The following is a 15,291-nucleotide window of genomic DNA, read 5'->3' on the forward strand; positions in this document are numbered from 1 at the left end:
CGTGCTTTTCTACCAAGTGACTTTTCAGGAGCAGACAGCAGAGTTGCTGCATTAGGAGAAGACGTTGTAGCCAGAATCTGAAAATCTCATGAAAATGTTTATTTCAGTTCCATAAATTGATTTTTTCAGGTCTTTTCTCTTCCTGATGACTGCCCAGGAAAGATGCTGTGGAGAAAAGCGTCGGGAGAAATGGAGTCCCTTTTGCTTGGAATAAAATGGTTATTCCTGGGTCTATGGGTGAAGGGTTATCAAAAGGGTCAACCAAAGACAGAAAAGCCTCGTTTCTGCATGTTGCATGGGAGAGAGTCTTAGGAAACACCACATTTTATCCAGTGTGTTGAGAACCCAAGACTCCCGTTTATTCCCTAACATGGTAGGACCAAATTGCACATCACGGGACCTAGCTGTGATGGCCATTCTTCTTTTGGTGGCTCCTTTGGTCGGTCAGCCATGGCAAGCCTGAAGAATTTTGATTTTAACTGAAATCTCTATAGGATTTCCCTTTGGACAGATGTTACTACTTAATGCTATTCTCAGGAAACAAAAACGTGCATTGCTTTCAGAGAGGTCGTATGAGATGAGATAATATGGATGGGTTCTGGAATCATTCACCGAGTTTGTGTCTCAGACCTGTCCCTTATTAGCTCTGGGATTGACCTTGGCCGAATTACTGAACTACCCCAAGCCTTTGTTTCTTCATCTGTCACATAGGGATAACCAGTAATGCCAACTTGTAGGGTGGTTTGGGGGCTTAAGTGAGATAGGGCTCTACTGCATAGTATAGTAATCCTGGAGTCTGCACCGATTTCTTGAGTGCTTTCTATGGGCCAGGCATCATTCTAAGTGTTTGGAATATAAATGAAGAAAATAAACAATATCCCTGTTGTCAAGGGGCTTACTTTCTTGTGGAGGCAGATGGACAATATGCAAAGAAATGAATATATGAATATATATGTATTCCTTCAGGTGGTAGGAAGTGCCACAGAGGAAACCCAAACATATCGAAGAGGGATGAAGAGTGATAAGGGGTCCCTTTTCTAGATAAAGCATCAGAGAAGATCTCTGGTACAGTGACATTTGCCGGAGACCTAAGGGAAATGAGAGCACCAGCTAGGTGGACTTCTGGGGGAGCTGGAAACAGCAAGTACAAAGACCCCCGAGGAGCTAGCTTGGCGTGTTCAAGGGACAGCGGGAATTCCAGAGTGTGGGGCTGGCACAAGGAGTGAGGACCTCCTATTGGAAAGGTAGCTGGGGAGCTAGTCGGGTAAGGCCTCATAAGCCGTGATGAGGAGTCTGAATCATACCTTCAATAAAATGGGAAGCGTTTGCAGGGCGTTAAACACGAGCCACGTGATGGACTTTGGGTTTTTAAGGTCTCATTCTGCCTGCCATATTGAAAATATACTGTTGGAAGGGTAGAAGCAGGGGGACAGTTGACAAATGGTGGCTATTATTCTTAATTATCGTTAAGAAGCCTCATAGTCCTCTACCTTTCAAATCCTTTCCTTGGGTAACGTCTAGAATGCCAGCTCTATGTACAGATGTTTAACCTGTTAAGGTCTTCAGCTTTTCTTCCATTGGGAAGCTTTGTAAAAGTTTTAACAGGATGGAACAGAGCAGAGTATCATTTTCAAATATACTGGTAGTCTTAAAATGGAGAAAAAAAATGTACTCATATTTGTGTGGTGAAATTAGGGCGTGGAAATTTCTGATATTTATGTGACCTTTGCTCGCCCTCTAGTGGCAGCGAATGAAATGCCACACGATTACAGAAAGAGCCCAATTCCTGTAGGGACCATTAGCCCTGAAAGGGAGTCTTGAGAGGTTTTTTGTTTGTTTGTTTGTTTTGTTTGTTCGTTTTTTACGGATAAGGAGACTGAAGCCCAAGTAGAGGGACTGGCCTGTGGTCGTTCACCTGGTCAGGAGCAGAGCCGAGCCGGGCTGGTGGCACGTGTCTCTTGACCCCCTGGTCCCGTGTTCTTTCTACCAAACCTTGCTATCTGTTGACCCTGTAAATGACGTCGTTTCACCAATTTACTTGCCATCTACTTGTTGGGCTTTTATTGTGTATGTAATATTTTCCCAGAGGCTTGCAGAGAAGAATAACTTAGGGTCATTGCCCATGGGGATCTTAAAACCAGTTGGAGAGACAGGACATATATAAGTGGAATGACAATATAAGTGAGCAGTGCCAATGAGAGTCCAGAGTGCTCCGTGAGACTAGAGGCCTCCCATCTTTATCTTAACGCTTTGGTTCCTTCTTTTATTCGTTGATTCAGTTATTTGCCAAATACTTACTGAGCACCTTGTGCGGGCCAGATAGTGCGGTGGACACGAGGACTATGATGGGGAAGCAATTCAGACTACATCCCTGTTCTAATTGGGGTAGAGAGGGTATCAATGAGTAATTTGAGATCAAGATGAATGTTGCAGAGAAAATAGAACAGATGAATGGGACGCAACACGACAGGAGTGCGCTCTAGATGGAGTTGTCAGGGAAGGCTGTCGAGGAGATGATGGATTAAGCCGCAAAGAAATTGATGAGAAGAAGATGAGCGTAGGGGCCAAAGCTGTGGCAAAGGAGGACAGAATATTGCAGCAGGCGTAAACACCTGGCGATGGTGTTGGAAGGACAGAAAAGAAGAAAGGACTGGGGCGCCTGGGTAGCGCAGTCCTTAAGCGTCTGCCTTTGGCTCAGGGCGTGATCCCAGCATTCCGGGATCGAGTCCCACATCGGGCTCCTCCACTGGGAGCCTGCTTCTTCCTCTCCCACTCCCCGCTGCTGTGTTCCCTCTCTCGCTGGCTGTCTCTATCTCTGTTGAATAAATAAATAAAATCTTTAAAAAAAAAAAAAGAAGAAAGGACAATATATCTGGAACGCAGTGAACAGCTGGGGGCGGGGAGGTGGCATGAGATGAGCTTGGAGAGGGAGGTGGGGTACGTGTGGGCACAGGAAGCCCTTGACAGCCTTTTGTTCATGGTGGACTCTTTTGTCTATAACATTGTCTATAACAAGGGGGAAATAGAACACTCTAGCTGTTGTGTTGAGAGTAAATTACTGAGGAGTGTTACTGGATCAGTTTTACATTGAATGGCCATCTCTCTTTTCTACCTGATATTATCCCACTTTACCTTTCTTTATTTAAAAATTCTTATTTATTTGAGAGAGAGAGAGAGAGAGAGAACAAGCAGTGAGGAGAGCAGTGGGAGAGAGAGAGAAACAGACTCCCCACTGAGCAGGAAGCCTGATGTGGGGCTCGATCCCAGGACCTGGAGATTTTGACCTGAGCCAAAGGCAGACGCTTAACTGACTGAGCCACCCAGGCGCCCCATCCACTTTACCTTTCACCTGCCTCCTCTCTGAAGCCTTACCGGACATCCCCTACCCACGTGAAGACTCAGTTGCTTCTTCTTTCATGCATTTTATATATACCACTATTGTACTGTTGGCCATTTGTATTGTAGATTTAGTTCCAGGTCTCCCCCCCCCCCCAGACTCTGAACCGCTCAGTGGGAGGAACCAGGTGGTTTTGATGTGCTTGACCCTTAGAGGGTCATTCAGTATGCCTTTGTCGAATGACTGAAAGGAGTGGCTTCACTGAAGTAGGAGTTTCAACTTGACTTGAAAGGGTGGCTAGGATGTGGCTAAAAACCGAACAAATACACAAAGGTGGGAATGCGTAGGATATGCTCCCAAAGCCATTGAGGCTCCTGTTTGGCCTTGTGAAGGATGAGGAGTGTTAAGTCTGGAAGTCTAGGTTGGGTCTTAAGTAATCTTGGACCGTAGGCCGGAGTTTCTGAACCTTGGCACTGTTGACATGTTGGACGGGTTAATTTCTCTGTGGTAAGTGGCTGTCCAGTGGTAGGACACTTAGCCGCATCCCTAGCCTCTAGCCACTAGGTGTCAGTAGCACCCCCAGTTGTGACAACCCCAAATGTCTCCAGACTTTGCGGGATGTCCTGTGGGGAGCAAAGCGGCCCCTGGTTGAGAGCCACTGCCTTGGGTAATGGGGAGGCATCACAGGCATGTTGGCAGGAGATGGTCTGATGGAACCAAATCGGAGGGAGATGAATTTGGAAATGAGACATGGATGTGTGGAGTGTTAAGAGGACCTATACAGAGACCTACTATGAAATGATAAGACTATTTTGGCTAAAGGTTAAGAGGGGTGATGGCAGTAAGGCTAGAAGAGAGGAGGCAAAGGGTAGGAAAAACTCGAAGGGTAGACCATGGGTTCCTTGAGCTCGATCTCCTGCCTTATGCATCTGATCGAAGAGAATCTGCCCGGATCTAAGAGGTCACTGCTGAGATGCTTCGCATGTAGATGGTAGTGTCCTGGAAAGGGGTGGCGAGGCTACGGATGGAGAGAACGGAGCAAAGGTAAGAGAACTGTGAGATCCTCAGGTCCAGAGACTTGTCTCCTCCATCTCTGCGTTTCCCATAGTGCCGAACCGTGAACTGGTTGGTGTAGAAGGTGCCCAGTGAGACTCGTTTTCACCTTTTGGTTGGCTGGTTGATTGAATGATGGAGTGAATGCCTGAGTGCAGGAAGGAAGGTGGGGAGAAGGGAAGGAAGAAGAAGGACATTTTATAGATTTTGCTGCTCGTATCATTTCTAAACATACGAACACGTTTCTTCTTTGTGCTGTTGACATGCCTATGACTAGAGACAGAGTGTTAGCACTTGGAAGAAATGTACCGTGGGGGTGTTTGAATGCCGTGCCACCTAAGTTTTGTGGGTGGTGCCAGTGTGAAGCCAATAACATAGAGGAGGGCACTTTATTGCATCCCATTTACCTTCTCAGCAGATTAACGGGTGGTTCACATTCCGTAGAACACACTGCATGCTGGGGGCCAGCAGGCCAGTCCCCAGAACCTTCAAACACACCTGCTGTCCCACTCCAGTGGAGTGTTGGTTTATCAGGAGTCAGTTGTCTTTATTCCAAAACCCCTTTATCCTGGTTATACTTTTTATCTTCGGTAGATAAAGTATTTCATGTGAAATATGCTAACAAAATCTGAGTGCCAAAACAGAGATGTGGATAAAGTAATCAACGAAACAGAGTCTCCTGTCTTACGAAGCTCACATCGAAGTGGGCTTATATTTGAGTGAATGTATTTCTCATTACTTACTTTTTTTCTTGTTTCACATTTGCAAGTTATATCATATTTCTGTTTGTTTTCATAACTAATAATGACTTATTTTAGTGTTTGCATGCCATGGAGATCCAAGTCATGATACAGTTTCTACCTGTAATTCTTATGCAACTCTTCCGGGTTCTCACAAATATGACCCACGAAGATGACGTTCCTATCAACTGCACCATGTGAGTTTCGGGGTTAAAATACAAAGATGCAACTTTTGTTTCTTTTTGCGTTTCTTCATTTTCACTATAAATCTACCTTCCAAACGAGAACCCAGAAGTCAGATATCTAATACCCATTTTCTCTTGTTTCATGCTTCTCAGACTGGGGGACTTGTATCACCAGGGATAGATGGTACCAGAAACCACAGGAGAAACTTAATGTGTTTTCCTCGACCAGGGGTTCTAAAACCTGGCTGCATGTCAGAATCACCTGGCGACATTTTAAAGAACTCTGTGCCCAGACCACCTTCATACCAGTGAAACCAGAATATCTAGGGGTGGAACACAGCATCAGGATTTTTTGTTTTTGAAGTTTTCCAGGTGATTCCATAATGCAACAGAGTTTGAGAACCATTGCCCTGGACTGGTGTTGTCCAATAGAACTTTCTCCAATCGTGGAATTGTTCAACACTTGTGCTGTCCGACATGGTAGCCATTAGCCACATTTAGCTATTGAGCACTTGAGATGGGGCTAGTGTAGCCGAGGGACTGAATTTTTCACTGTTGTTAATTTTAATTAAATAGCCACAAGTGCCTAGTGGCTCCCTTGTTGGACAGAGTCACCCTAAGCCATGAATTTTTACTCAAAACAGTGAGGAAGTCTTATTTTTATAGAAACAAGCAAGGATAGATGGTAGAGTAGAAGATAAAATGCGCTGAATTTTGCAATTTAAGTAGGGTACCGAAAAGCATTGAGAGCTCAGTGCTGGATGTTTCTGGCTTTGCTGCTTCTGCTGTTGCTACGCCCTCTCCCATAAGGCCTGAAGCAACAGGCCTGCACACCTGCTGGCTCTGCTCTGCTCTTGGGGACAGTCTGCTCAGAAATTTACGAAGCATTCCTCTAGTCCCATGGTTCTCAAGTACGGCTCCTACCCCAGCAGCATCAGCATCACCTGGGAGCTGATGGAAACATGCCCGTCATTGAACTTCACCCCAGACCTCAAAAATCAGAACCGCTGGGAGAGGGGCCGAGCCTTCTGCCCTCCTGGTGATTCCGATGCATGATCAAGTTTGAGAACCACTGCTGGTCTCGTATATGACTTTGCGATTTACTGCCAATCGTAGGCCACGTCTTCATACCCGTCCTGTCTCTCTCTTCCTTTTCCCCCATCTGTTGCCATGCTTTTCATTTTATCTTTATCTTTCCTTTTACTCTCTGGAGGGGATTTCAATATTTACCCCACTGGAGGTCTGTTGCCCCATAGTAGCCGTGACCCTCCTTGAAATGTGTGTAGAGATTTAGAGCGGAGAAGAGCCATAATAGCCTTCTTTTGAACCAGGAAGTGTTTTTGCAAGGCCCTGAGCATGTTAGATGCTGAAATCTTTGTTAGACCATCTTATTATATCTTCTGCGGTCCTCTCACTTTTAGCGCTGCAGGTAGCGTGGGGTATTTTGGGGGCTAGACAGTCCAACTGTGGAAATGCACCGTAGCCTGACATGCCGACTTTTGCGGATGTGTTTTCAGGGTTCTCTTACATATCGTTTCGAAGTGCCATGAAGAAGGCTTGGATAATTATTTAAGATCCTTCATCAAGGTTTGTGGAGGAAGCTTTCTTTGGGAGCAGTTTCTTTTCCGTGAGAATTTTGACTGACGGTTCATTTTCCTTCATTTGTAGTATAGCTTCCGACCTGAAAAACCGAGCGCTCCTCAGGCCCAGCTGATACATGAAACCCTAGCTACCACGATGATCGCCATATTGAAACAGTCTGCCGACTTTCTAGCAATCAACAAGCTGCTAAAGGTAAGGAAACGGGACACAGCAGGGAAAAAAGCAGCAGGAGACGTACTCGCTTGATACCCTCCCACTTGGGTTCCGGTCTTTTCATCCTTTGCCCCCTTTCTTTACCACTCTGCTCATGTATCTTTTTCCCTCATGCTCTCCACAGAACCTTCTTCGTTCTCTTCACTCTTCCTACCCACCCCCTGTTCTCAGTCAAATGTGTAATTGAAAGAATTGTGTAAAAGAAAGACCTGGGTTAGAATCCGCCACATGATAGTTCTGTGACCTGGTTGGAGCCTGTTCTCTACTGGCTCCGAGCGTGCAATTCCTCATGTCTAAAACATAAGTATTGAACATGTTGTTTCTGGCACGTAGGCGCTCAAGTGGTGGCTCTTATTTTTGTCATGATTTTTACTATTTCTGGTAATGGTAGAATTTCAGTTTCGGACACCTGAGGATGTATCTGCTGGAGGCTTCTCTCTGCCCTTCAAATATACTTAGGCAAATACCCGTGCTCCTTGGGCTGGCGCCGGGGATGTACCAGGGGCAAGGTTGGGTCCCTCACCGGGTGCAGACACTAATAAGATTCATTGTCTGTACGGAATCGAAAAGCAATCACAGAATAAACTAAAAGTTGGTTTGCCATCAGCGCCATATGTAAGCAAATCAAAACAATGTCAGTGATAAAATGCGCCTCCCCACGGAGGGAGACATTCCCACCACCAGCTCCTCGTACCTCAGCCGCCGGCCCTGAGGTACGATATTGCCTCTCCAGCAATGCAATTTGAAGGTATCTTGTGGAACTTCAGTAGTGAATTGCAATCGCTTTAAAATGTTGTTAGAGTTCAGAGATAAGAACCGTGTTGATTTGCCCAGCTTTGCTAAGCTTCAGTGTTTGGATAACTATTAAAAATTGATTTTATGTGTTTGTTTGTTTGTTTTAGTACTCATGGTTTTTTTTTGAAATTATTGCAAAGTCTATGGCCACATTCTTGTTGGAAGAGAATAAAATTAAGGTAAGTAGGCTCAAGCATAATATTTAACATAGGCGAAGAAGGCTAATCTTATTTGCAAGGAGCAATGACATGCAAATGCTCTTACACGGAAGGGCGCATAGCCCTTAGCTTTTTCAATTTTGCCTTAAAAAAACCCCATTGGATGTATTGCGTAAATCTGAGGTCGGACAGTTCATGCATTTTCAAAGTCCTCAGAGACTTCCACATACGTTATTTGCCATGTGAAATGCGTTTTCTTTGAAGCTTTCCCTTTATCTTGTAGCTTAAAAATGTCTATGCTGAAACATTTTCTTAGTTATAGAAATTTTAGAGTTCAGATTTGTGAAGTGAAAGATATTCACCTCGTATTTACCATTTTTATCAGACTTTTCACAGAGTAGGCTTACCGAAATAGAGATGCGTGGATAAATGTATTCTTCGTGTGTCAGGGGAAAAAAAATAGAATGAAAATCTGGGGTGTGTCTACATCGCAGGAACGTGATTCCAAAGTTGGTTTGTGGATGATTTCAGTCAATTATATTATTCGAGGTCCAGATAGTTCCTACGATAATCTGAAGTGTACGTTGAATGAAAGTGCGATGTCATTTTTAAGTTGGGAGAAAAGTTATACTCCAGTTAAAGAAACACATTTATGTCTACAATGTGTTTGGAAATAAGAATGGCAATTGATTTAGATAGACCTGTTGTGACTCTGACTTTTTGCTATGCCTATTTAATTTAAGCTTCCCAGAGGCCAGAGATTTCCAGAGGCATATCATCATGTCTTACATTCCTTGCTTCTCGCAATAATTCCCCACGTGACTATTCGCTATGCCGAGATTCCCGATGAGTCCCGAAATGTCAATTATAGTTTGGCTAGCTTCCTGAAGGTGAGTTAAAGGCAGCTGGAACGTGGTAAGGAATTATTCTTCACCAATATGGTCTTTAAAGCCAAAGGAAAAAATAGCCCACTTTCTAGAGACTCTGCTAGGTCTGTGCTGCTGGAGAAACTTTTTTTTTTTTTTAAGATTTTACTTATTTATTCAACAGAGAGCGCACAAGCTGGAGCGGGGGGTGGGGAGGGATGCGAAGGGCAGAGAGAGCGGGAGAAGCAGGCTCCCTGCTGAGCAGAGAACCATATTCGGGGCTTGACCCTGGGATCATAACCCGAGCTGAAGGCAGACACTTAACTGACTGAGCCACCCAGGCGCCCCTGGAGAAACTTTTGACTGAATCGATCATCCTTCAGTTAAACAGCCCAGTTTGGGCACCTGAGTGGCTCAGTTGGTTAAGTGTCTGCCTTCAGCTCGGGTTATGATCCCAGGGTCCTGGGATGAAGCCCCGCATTGGGCTCCCTGCTCGGCTGGGAGCCTGCTTCTCCCTCTGCCTGCTGCTCCCCCTGCTTGTTCTCTCTCTCTCTTTCTCTCTCTCAAATCTTAAAAAAATAAACAGCCTGGTTTGATTTTTTTTTTTTAGCGCCCCACTGAAATGACTAATTAAATCAGAGGTCCCACACAGGTGGCTTAGCCAGAAGGCATGTTTTGCCTGTTTCACATGATGTTTTTTCAAATATGTTAATTTGAGTGCCTTTAGATGGGGCATGTACTGTCTAGGTTGCCACAATCCCCACCACTCCTTAGCATGCCCCTGACTCTCTTTATGTTCTGAAATCACTTCTCTGACCCCTGCTGGCCTTTGAGTTCGCAACTCTGGAACTAAAGCAACCTGTTTGCTGAGGTAACCACAGCCTCCGTGTTGTTAATCCACGTGAAGGCAAATGGTTAATTTCGGTCCATGAGATGATCTTGAGAGAGACCAGAAGCTCCTATGTTGATGAAGGATGCACATTTATTGTCGCAAAATTTTGTCATTATCCGTCCGTAAGGGGCAATGCTAGAGTACAGCCGTTCTATGAAGTGGGTAACAACGACATTTGATTTGTTGCAGAGAAGGGGCACGGATTGGTCATGCACTTAGTTTTTACTTGCTCCTTTCCACGACCCCTCATCTCCTGGCTCTCCATCTGGTTTCAACCCTATGTGAAGAACCTCATGGTCAAGGATCCATCCAAGCACTTTTAATGTCTGACATACTCTTGTCTTCTTATTCAAAATTCACAATGAGGTTTCTGAGCTCCAGAGTATGGTTTTCTGATAGAAGACCTCTCTTTGCCAGAATTAAGATCAAATCTTAACACTATTACGTAAACTTGTGTGTATCAAAAACCAAACATCCACCTATCTTTTTAAAGTAAACTAAGGAGGACACTATTTGAAATGTAAGCTGTCAGTTGTTTTTTCCATGGAGCTGAAACCTGAAATCAACATAGTTGATTTTATAGCAGTGTTGACTTACTCAAGTCAACAAACATTTGCCTGTCTTCTCTGTGAAGATTCGGCGTGGGGGGGGGGGAGGCTGTCTCTGAAATCCCATTTCTCATACATATTCAAGATACAGTGTGAGTGGCTGTTTTGCTGTAAGCAGAAACAAGATATGGTAGGAAGACCAGAACAGGAGGGATTATGACCAGGAACCGTGAGCAGAGCCTAGAGGAAGAGTTCCCCTCGACAAGAGTTGAGGGTGTTACAGGTAGAGGAACTGTGAGCAAAGAGGAGGAAAGATGCGTGTCCGGGAATGGTTTAGGGAGGAGCGAGAAAGTCATTGTGCAGAGCATTCAGGATGTGTGGAGGTAGGGCCAGGAAGCCCGTGTGGTGCCGGGCGATGGGAGGCCTCGAAGGTCAGGCTAGGAATTTCGATTTTGATCTGTATGCCATGGAGAAAGACCAGTGATTGGTGAGGATAAGTTTGCTGCTGAAATGCTGGCAGAAGTGAGGACAGCAGAGTCAGGCACCCAACTAGAACCTCAGTCCCTTCCCCTTGTCTGCCTGGTAGAGGCCATTCATCTCTGAGGCTCAGCTCTGCCCTCACCCTCCCATGGCGTGCGTTGAGCGCCCCTTCTGTGGTTCAGCCATCCTTTCCATACTTCTGTGGTACTTCTCACCGTGCTGTCTTTTAATTATTTATTTGTCTTTACCATTGGATGAGCGTAAAGACCGTGTCACGTTCATCTTTGTGATTCTCTAGAACACTGCCTCAGTCACCGTGAGAAATGAGATGCCAACAGCCGGTTAATCAAATATTGAGTTCCTTGTATTTCACAGAAATAGTGTGGGCCCTGTGGAGAGCACCAAGAGAAAGAGAGACTTCCTATTGTCCTGTCTAGGTAAAAAGGGAACTAATAAGTAAAATACAAGCGAGCATAGAAAAAAATATTTTACAAGGGACTTGTGGGCCAACATGGCTCAGGAAGATGAGGTTTCACCCAAACGTTGGGGAATGGGTAGGATTCAGCAGAAGTAGTGCTAGAATTACTAGCTAGGCCTGGCCCGAGCACAGACCCCGAGGTGGGAATACACAGCGCATCCGGAGCGGATAATAAGCAGATGAGCTGTGTTGGGTGGTAAAACGGGAGAAGTAGGTTGGGACGACATTGTGAGTGTCCTTGAATGCCAGGCTAAGGAGTTGGAAATGATAGTAAAGGCAATAGGGAAATAATGAAAGCTCTTGGGAAGGAAGGTGACATGATTAGGGCTTGGACTTGGAGATGAATCTGGAAGCAGATGGACGAGGAGGTGACTGGTTCGGAGGCTTCCTGGAGTTGTGCGCTTGCCCCGTGATGAGAGCCTTAACTAGGGCAAGGACAGTGGGCTCCTCTGGACAGCGGTGAGGGCTGTCACGGAGGAGGGCTGTATGAATAGGCCAAGACTTCATGGAACACAGGAGAGCCTTCTCTTTGGGTCTGAAATGCTGCCATAGCCAAACCCCACTTTTAGTAGCTAACTGATCACTGTACGCTTCACTTTTAGAATTGACCAAAATGAGACGGAGTAGCCGAATAGATTGTACATATGTGTATGTATAGGTGTTTACATGTCTATATACGTGTATATGTATATATATGTTTCTAGATCTATGGGTATTTGTGTGTATATATATGTATATATGTGCATCTCTCTATATGAAAATTGTACAGTTGGGACCCAATTCCAACAATAAATCACTTACCCTTTATCTCCTTCTTTAAGGCCACCTGCGGTAAAACTCTGAAAGCCATTATTTTATTACCTGTAAAAGTGAGAATGTCGTGCCCTTCCTGTGCCACGAACTTGAAAATGTTAAAAAGCTATCCTTGCCAGACCTCCACAATTATGTCACTGTTCATTTTGTTTTGGTTTCTGTAGCGCTGTCTGACACTAATGGATAGAGGATTTGTTTTCAATCTGATAAATGACTACATATCTGGATTCAGCCCCAAAGATCCTAAGGTAAGTTACAAGGACGTCCCCGTAGCGGCCGTCAGACCTTAGAGCGTGAGACCAAGGGTGATAGTTACTCTCCGGGGGATTTGGAGCTGCTGTTTTTGTTTAGGTACTTTGAGTATAGCTGTCCCTCAAGGCAGGGGCTACTGGGTAGTGTTTGGGGAGTCCCCGAGACCCCCCACAAGTTCAGCGGTGCGCTGGAAAGACTCACAGGACTGGGCATTTGGTTCTGGCAGTCTTAGTCACGGCTGAGATTCATGACGGTGACACAGTGAGGATACGCAGCTGGAACAGTAAGGGAAGAACGCATTAAGTGGCGTCCTTGGCGGTTCTCACACAGGCTTCCCGAGCGCCCGCCCTCCTCCCTCCTGTGAAGGTTGCACGTAGCACAGCCTTCCTCCCGCAGTGAAAATACAGCCACACGCGTGCAACACTGCTGTCCAGGGAAGCCCATTTGAGACTAGGAGTCTAGGTGGTTTCTTGGGGGCTGGCCGTATATTGGAGATGGGTCAAAATTCCAGAGGCGGGAAAGGGAAAGAAAGCAGGTGTTTACAATAAATCACATCGTTTGGACAAACAGTGTAAGCAGGCTGGCAGGGAAGGCACAACCTCATCACGTAGGGAGCATTTCGAAATCCAGTTTCCCAAATGCCAGCCAACAACCAACCTTGCGAGCAGGCTTTCTCTAAAAGGAGAGCCTGCCGCGTTAACTCTTTCCTGCGCGGGTCACATCTCAAGGTGTGCGTAAAACAGCGAGCACTTCTGTGTGGGAAATTAATGCCCTGTATTTAATTATTCAAATAGTAAATGCCGACGACAAAGGGAGTTCATGTGTCGCTGCTTTCCGTTTAGGTTCTGGCTGAATACAAGTTTGAATTTCTGCAAACGATTTGCAATCACGAACATTACATTCCTCTGAATTTGCCAATGGCATTTGCAAAACCTAAACTCCAGCGCGTTCAAGGTATCTATTTGCATTTTCCATCATTGGAAATGGTGCTTTTCTATTCGGGGGGGCTAGCGCTAGCGTAGTGTAACGCTTTCTAGGTAAACCGTGAATTGAAAGGTAACCTCAGAATCGTTACCTGTCCGAAGATACGTTCGTTAATGGTATTCTGCACGTGCTTCATAGTGAGAGTGAGAGTAGTCGTAGCGTGGAGAAGGAGGCGTATTACCTCAATGGCTGCTTAACCAGAGAAGTCAGATAGTAGTAAAATTGCTCTCTACATGTAGTAGTGTTTGGACTCTTACATGAGACCGAATTAAAAAAAAAAAAAAAACCAAAAAACCAAAAAACATAGAAATGCATTTCTGCTGAAAGGAACGTCAGAAGAGAAGCGTAAAGGCAGAGTGGAATTGTAATTTGTCGTTATGTATTAAATGTATGAAATGCCTTCAGTTAACACCATTGCTAGTTTTATTGAATGCTTTGTTGTGTAGCACTATTCTTATGTTACTATGTTTTTTATTTGTCCCTTTTCTTTTCATATATTAATTAGATTTTTTTTCATTTGCGGTGGACCGTTTGACTTCAGTAGGTAGGTTTAACTCGGTTCACTCTAAAGTGGTTCACTGTCTTTAAAAACAATTGATTTGATGAATGGCTTAAGATGGACGGGGAGGGGCTTTGCTTTTCACAACGTCCCTAGCCACAGGGAGGCTTTAGGCTAACGACTCAGAAAACCGAGGACGCGGTGTGTGAAGCAGTATTACCTGTTTCCTATTAGAGTAAGCTTACCCAGTGATTGCTAGAGGAATCCGTTTGCAAACAAGTTCCTGCTCAAGGCAGCGTGAGGACCGGACGGTGTTACCTGTTCTTTAAGCGTGTGTCCTCTCTCCCGGGCTTGCCTCCCTTCTCTCTGACCCTGTCTAATGACTGCTTGGCCGCTGTTTTGAAGGTCTGGATGAAAGTCCCCGATTGGATTTATTCAAATCACTGCAGTAAAAAAAAAAAAAAAAAAAAAAAAAAACAAACAAACTTAACTGCCATTGCAGAAGCTACCCCAGATAGAGCCACCGGGGTTAGTCACGACTGGCCCTTGTGCGTGGAAAGTGCTCGGGGATTCACGAAAGAGGAAACTCAGCTGCCTAGAGCATGTATGGCTCAGATGCTTCCCCGGGATTTCTTGGTAGCTGTGAGGATGGCAGAGAAAAGAGGGGATCGACAGAACATCAGGATTTTAGGATTAAATCTGACTACTCACAGCATTTATTATGTCCTAACTGAATACGTGGCATTATATAAACTGCGGAAGAGCCCCCCCCCCCCCAAAAAAAAATTGAAAACGTGTCCTTTAGCTTTACGGCTTAATTAAATTCCAGGGTAGAGGAGAGGAAATAAAGATTGTGCAAATCTACTGTAGAAATGACTAAACTTGATCACAATCCCTTGGGAGTAGTTACAAGGCAGGTCCCAACCAGGAGATTAGCAGCTGGGATTTAAAATGGACTGAGGTCTAAAAGGGAGTGAAAGGCATAGTCTGAAGTGGTGATTTTCTGAAGTCAAAAAAATCTGTATTTGCCTGCTGATGAATTGGGAGTGAGACTAGGCTGTTTTTCTCACTGTTCCAGTATCCCGTTGTATTTGGGCCAGTATGTGACATTCACTAGAACAGTCCGCAGTGAATGCCATCAGAATGATTCAGTTGTCTTTGTCTTCCTTTTCCTCCTCTGCGAGTGTAAACAGATCAGTAACTCAAGTATCGTTGCATAGAATCAGTCCAATTTGTAGTTGTAACCAAATCTCTTCAGATATAAAGACATGTGTTAAGATATTGCCAAATACAATATTCTTTCATTCTGGGTTCAGTATTAAGACTCCTAAGAGTTAAAAAGAATCTAGGAAAAAGAAATCTAGGGACTATCTTACCGACTGAAACGATCATTAAT

General features: G+C 44.8%; 1 protein-coding gene across 4 annotated transcripts in view; it reads left to right on the forward strand.

The window, feature by feature from the left end:
• Positions 1-15,291, forward strand: part of DOCK11 (dedicator of cytokinesis 11) — a 189,510-nt gene that overhangs the window by 96,568 nt on the left and 77,651 nt on the right. For 2 of the 4 annotated variants that reach the window (XM_026478872.4, XM_057313809.1), the window contains exons 24-31: positions 5,209-5,327; positions 6,833-6,902; positions 6,984-7,109; positions 8,033-8,104; positions 8,827-8,973; positions 12,325-12,408; positions 13,255-13,366; positions 13,902-13,940. In XM_026478872.4, coding sequence (XP_026334657.2) covers positions 5,209-5,327; positions 6,833-6,902; positions 6,984-7,109; positions 8,033-8,104; positions 8,827-8,973; positions 12,325-12,408; positions 13,255-13,366; positions 13,902-13,940 — 769 coding nt within the window. The remainder of the gene's footprint in view (positions 1-5,208; positions 5,328-6,832; positions 6,903-6,983; positions 7,110-8,032; positions 8,105-8,826; positions 8,974-12,324; positions 12,409-13,254; positions 13,367-13,901; positions 13,941-15,291) is intronic. The other 2 variants (XM_026478874.4, XM_057313812.1) reach the window with 1 other exon arrangement.

Source organism: Ursus arctos, chromosome X (assembly GCF_023065955.2).
Source record: "Ursus arctos isolate Adak ecotype North America chromosome X, UrsArc2.0, whole genome shotgun sequence".
Lineage (NCBI taxonomy): Eukaryota > Metazoa > Chordata > Mammalia > Carnivora > Ursidae > Ursus > Ursus arctos.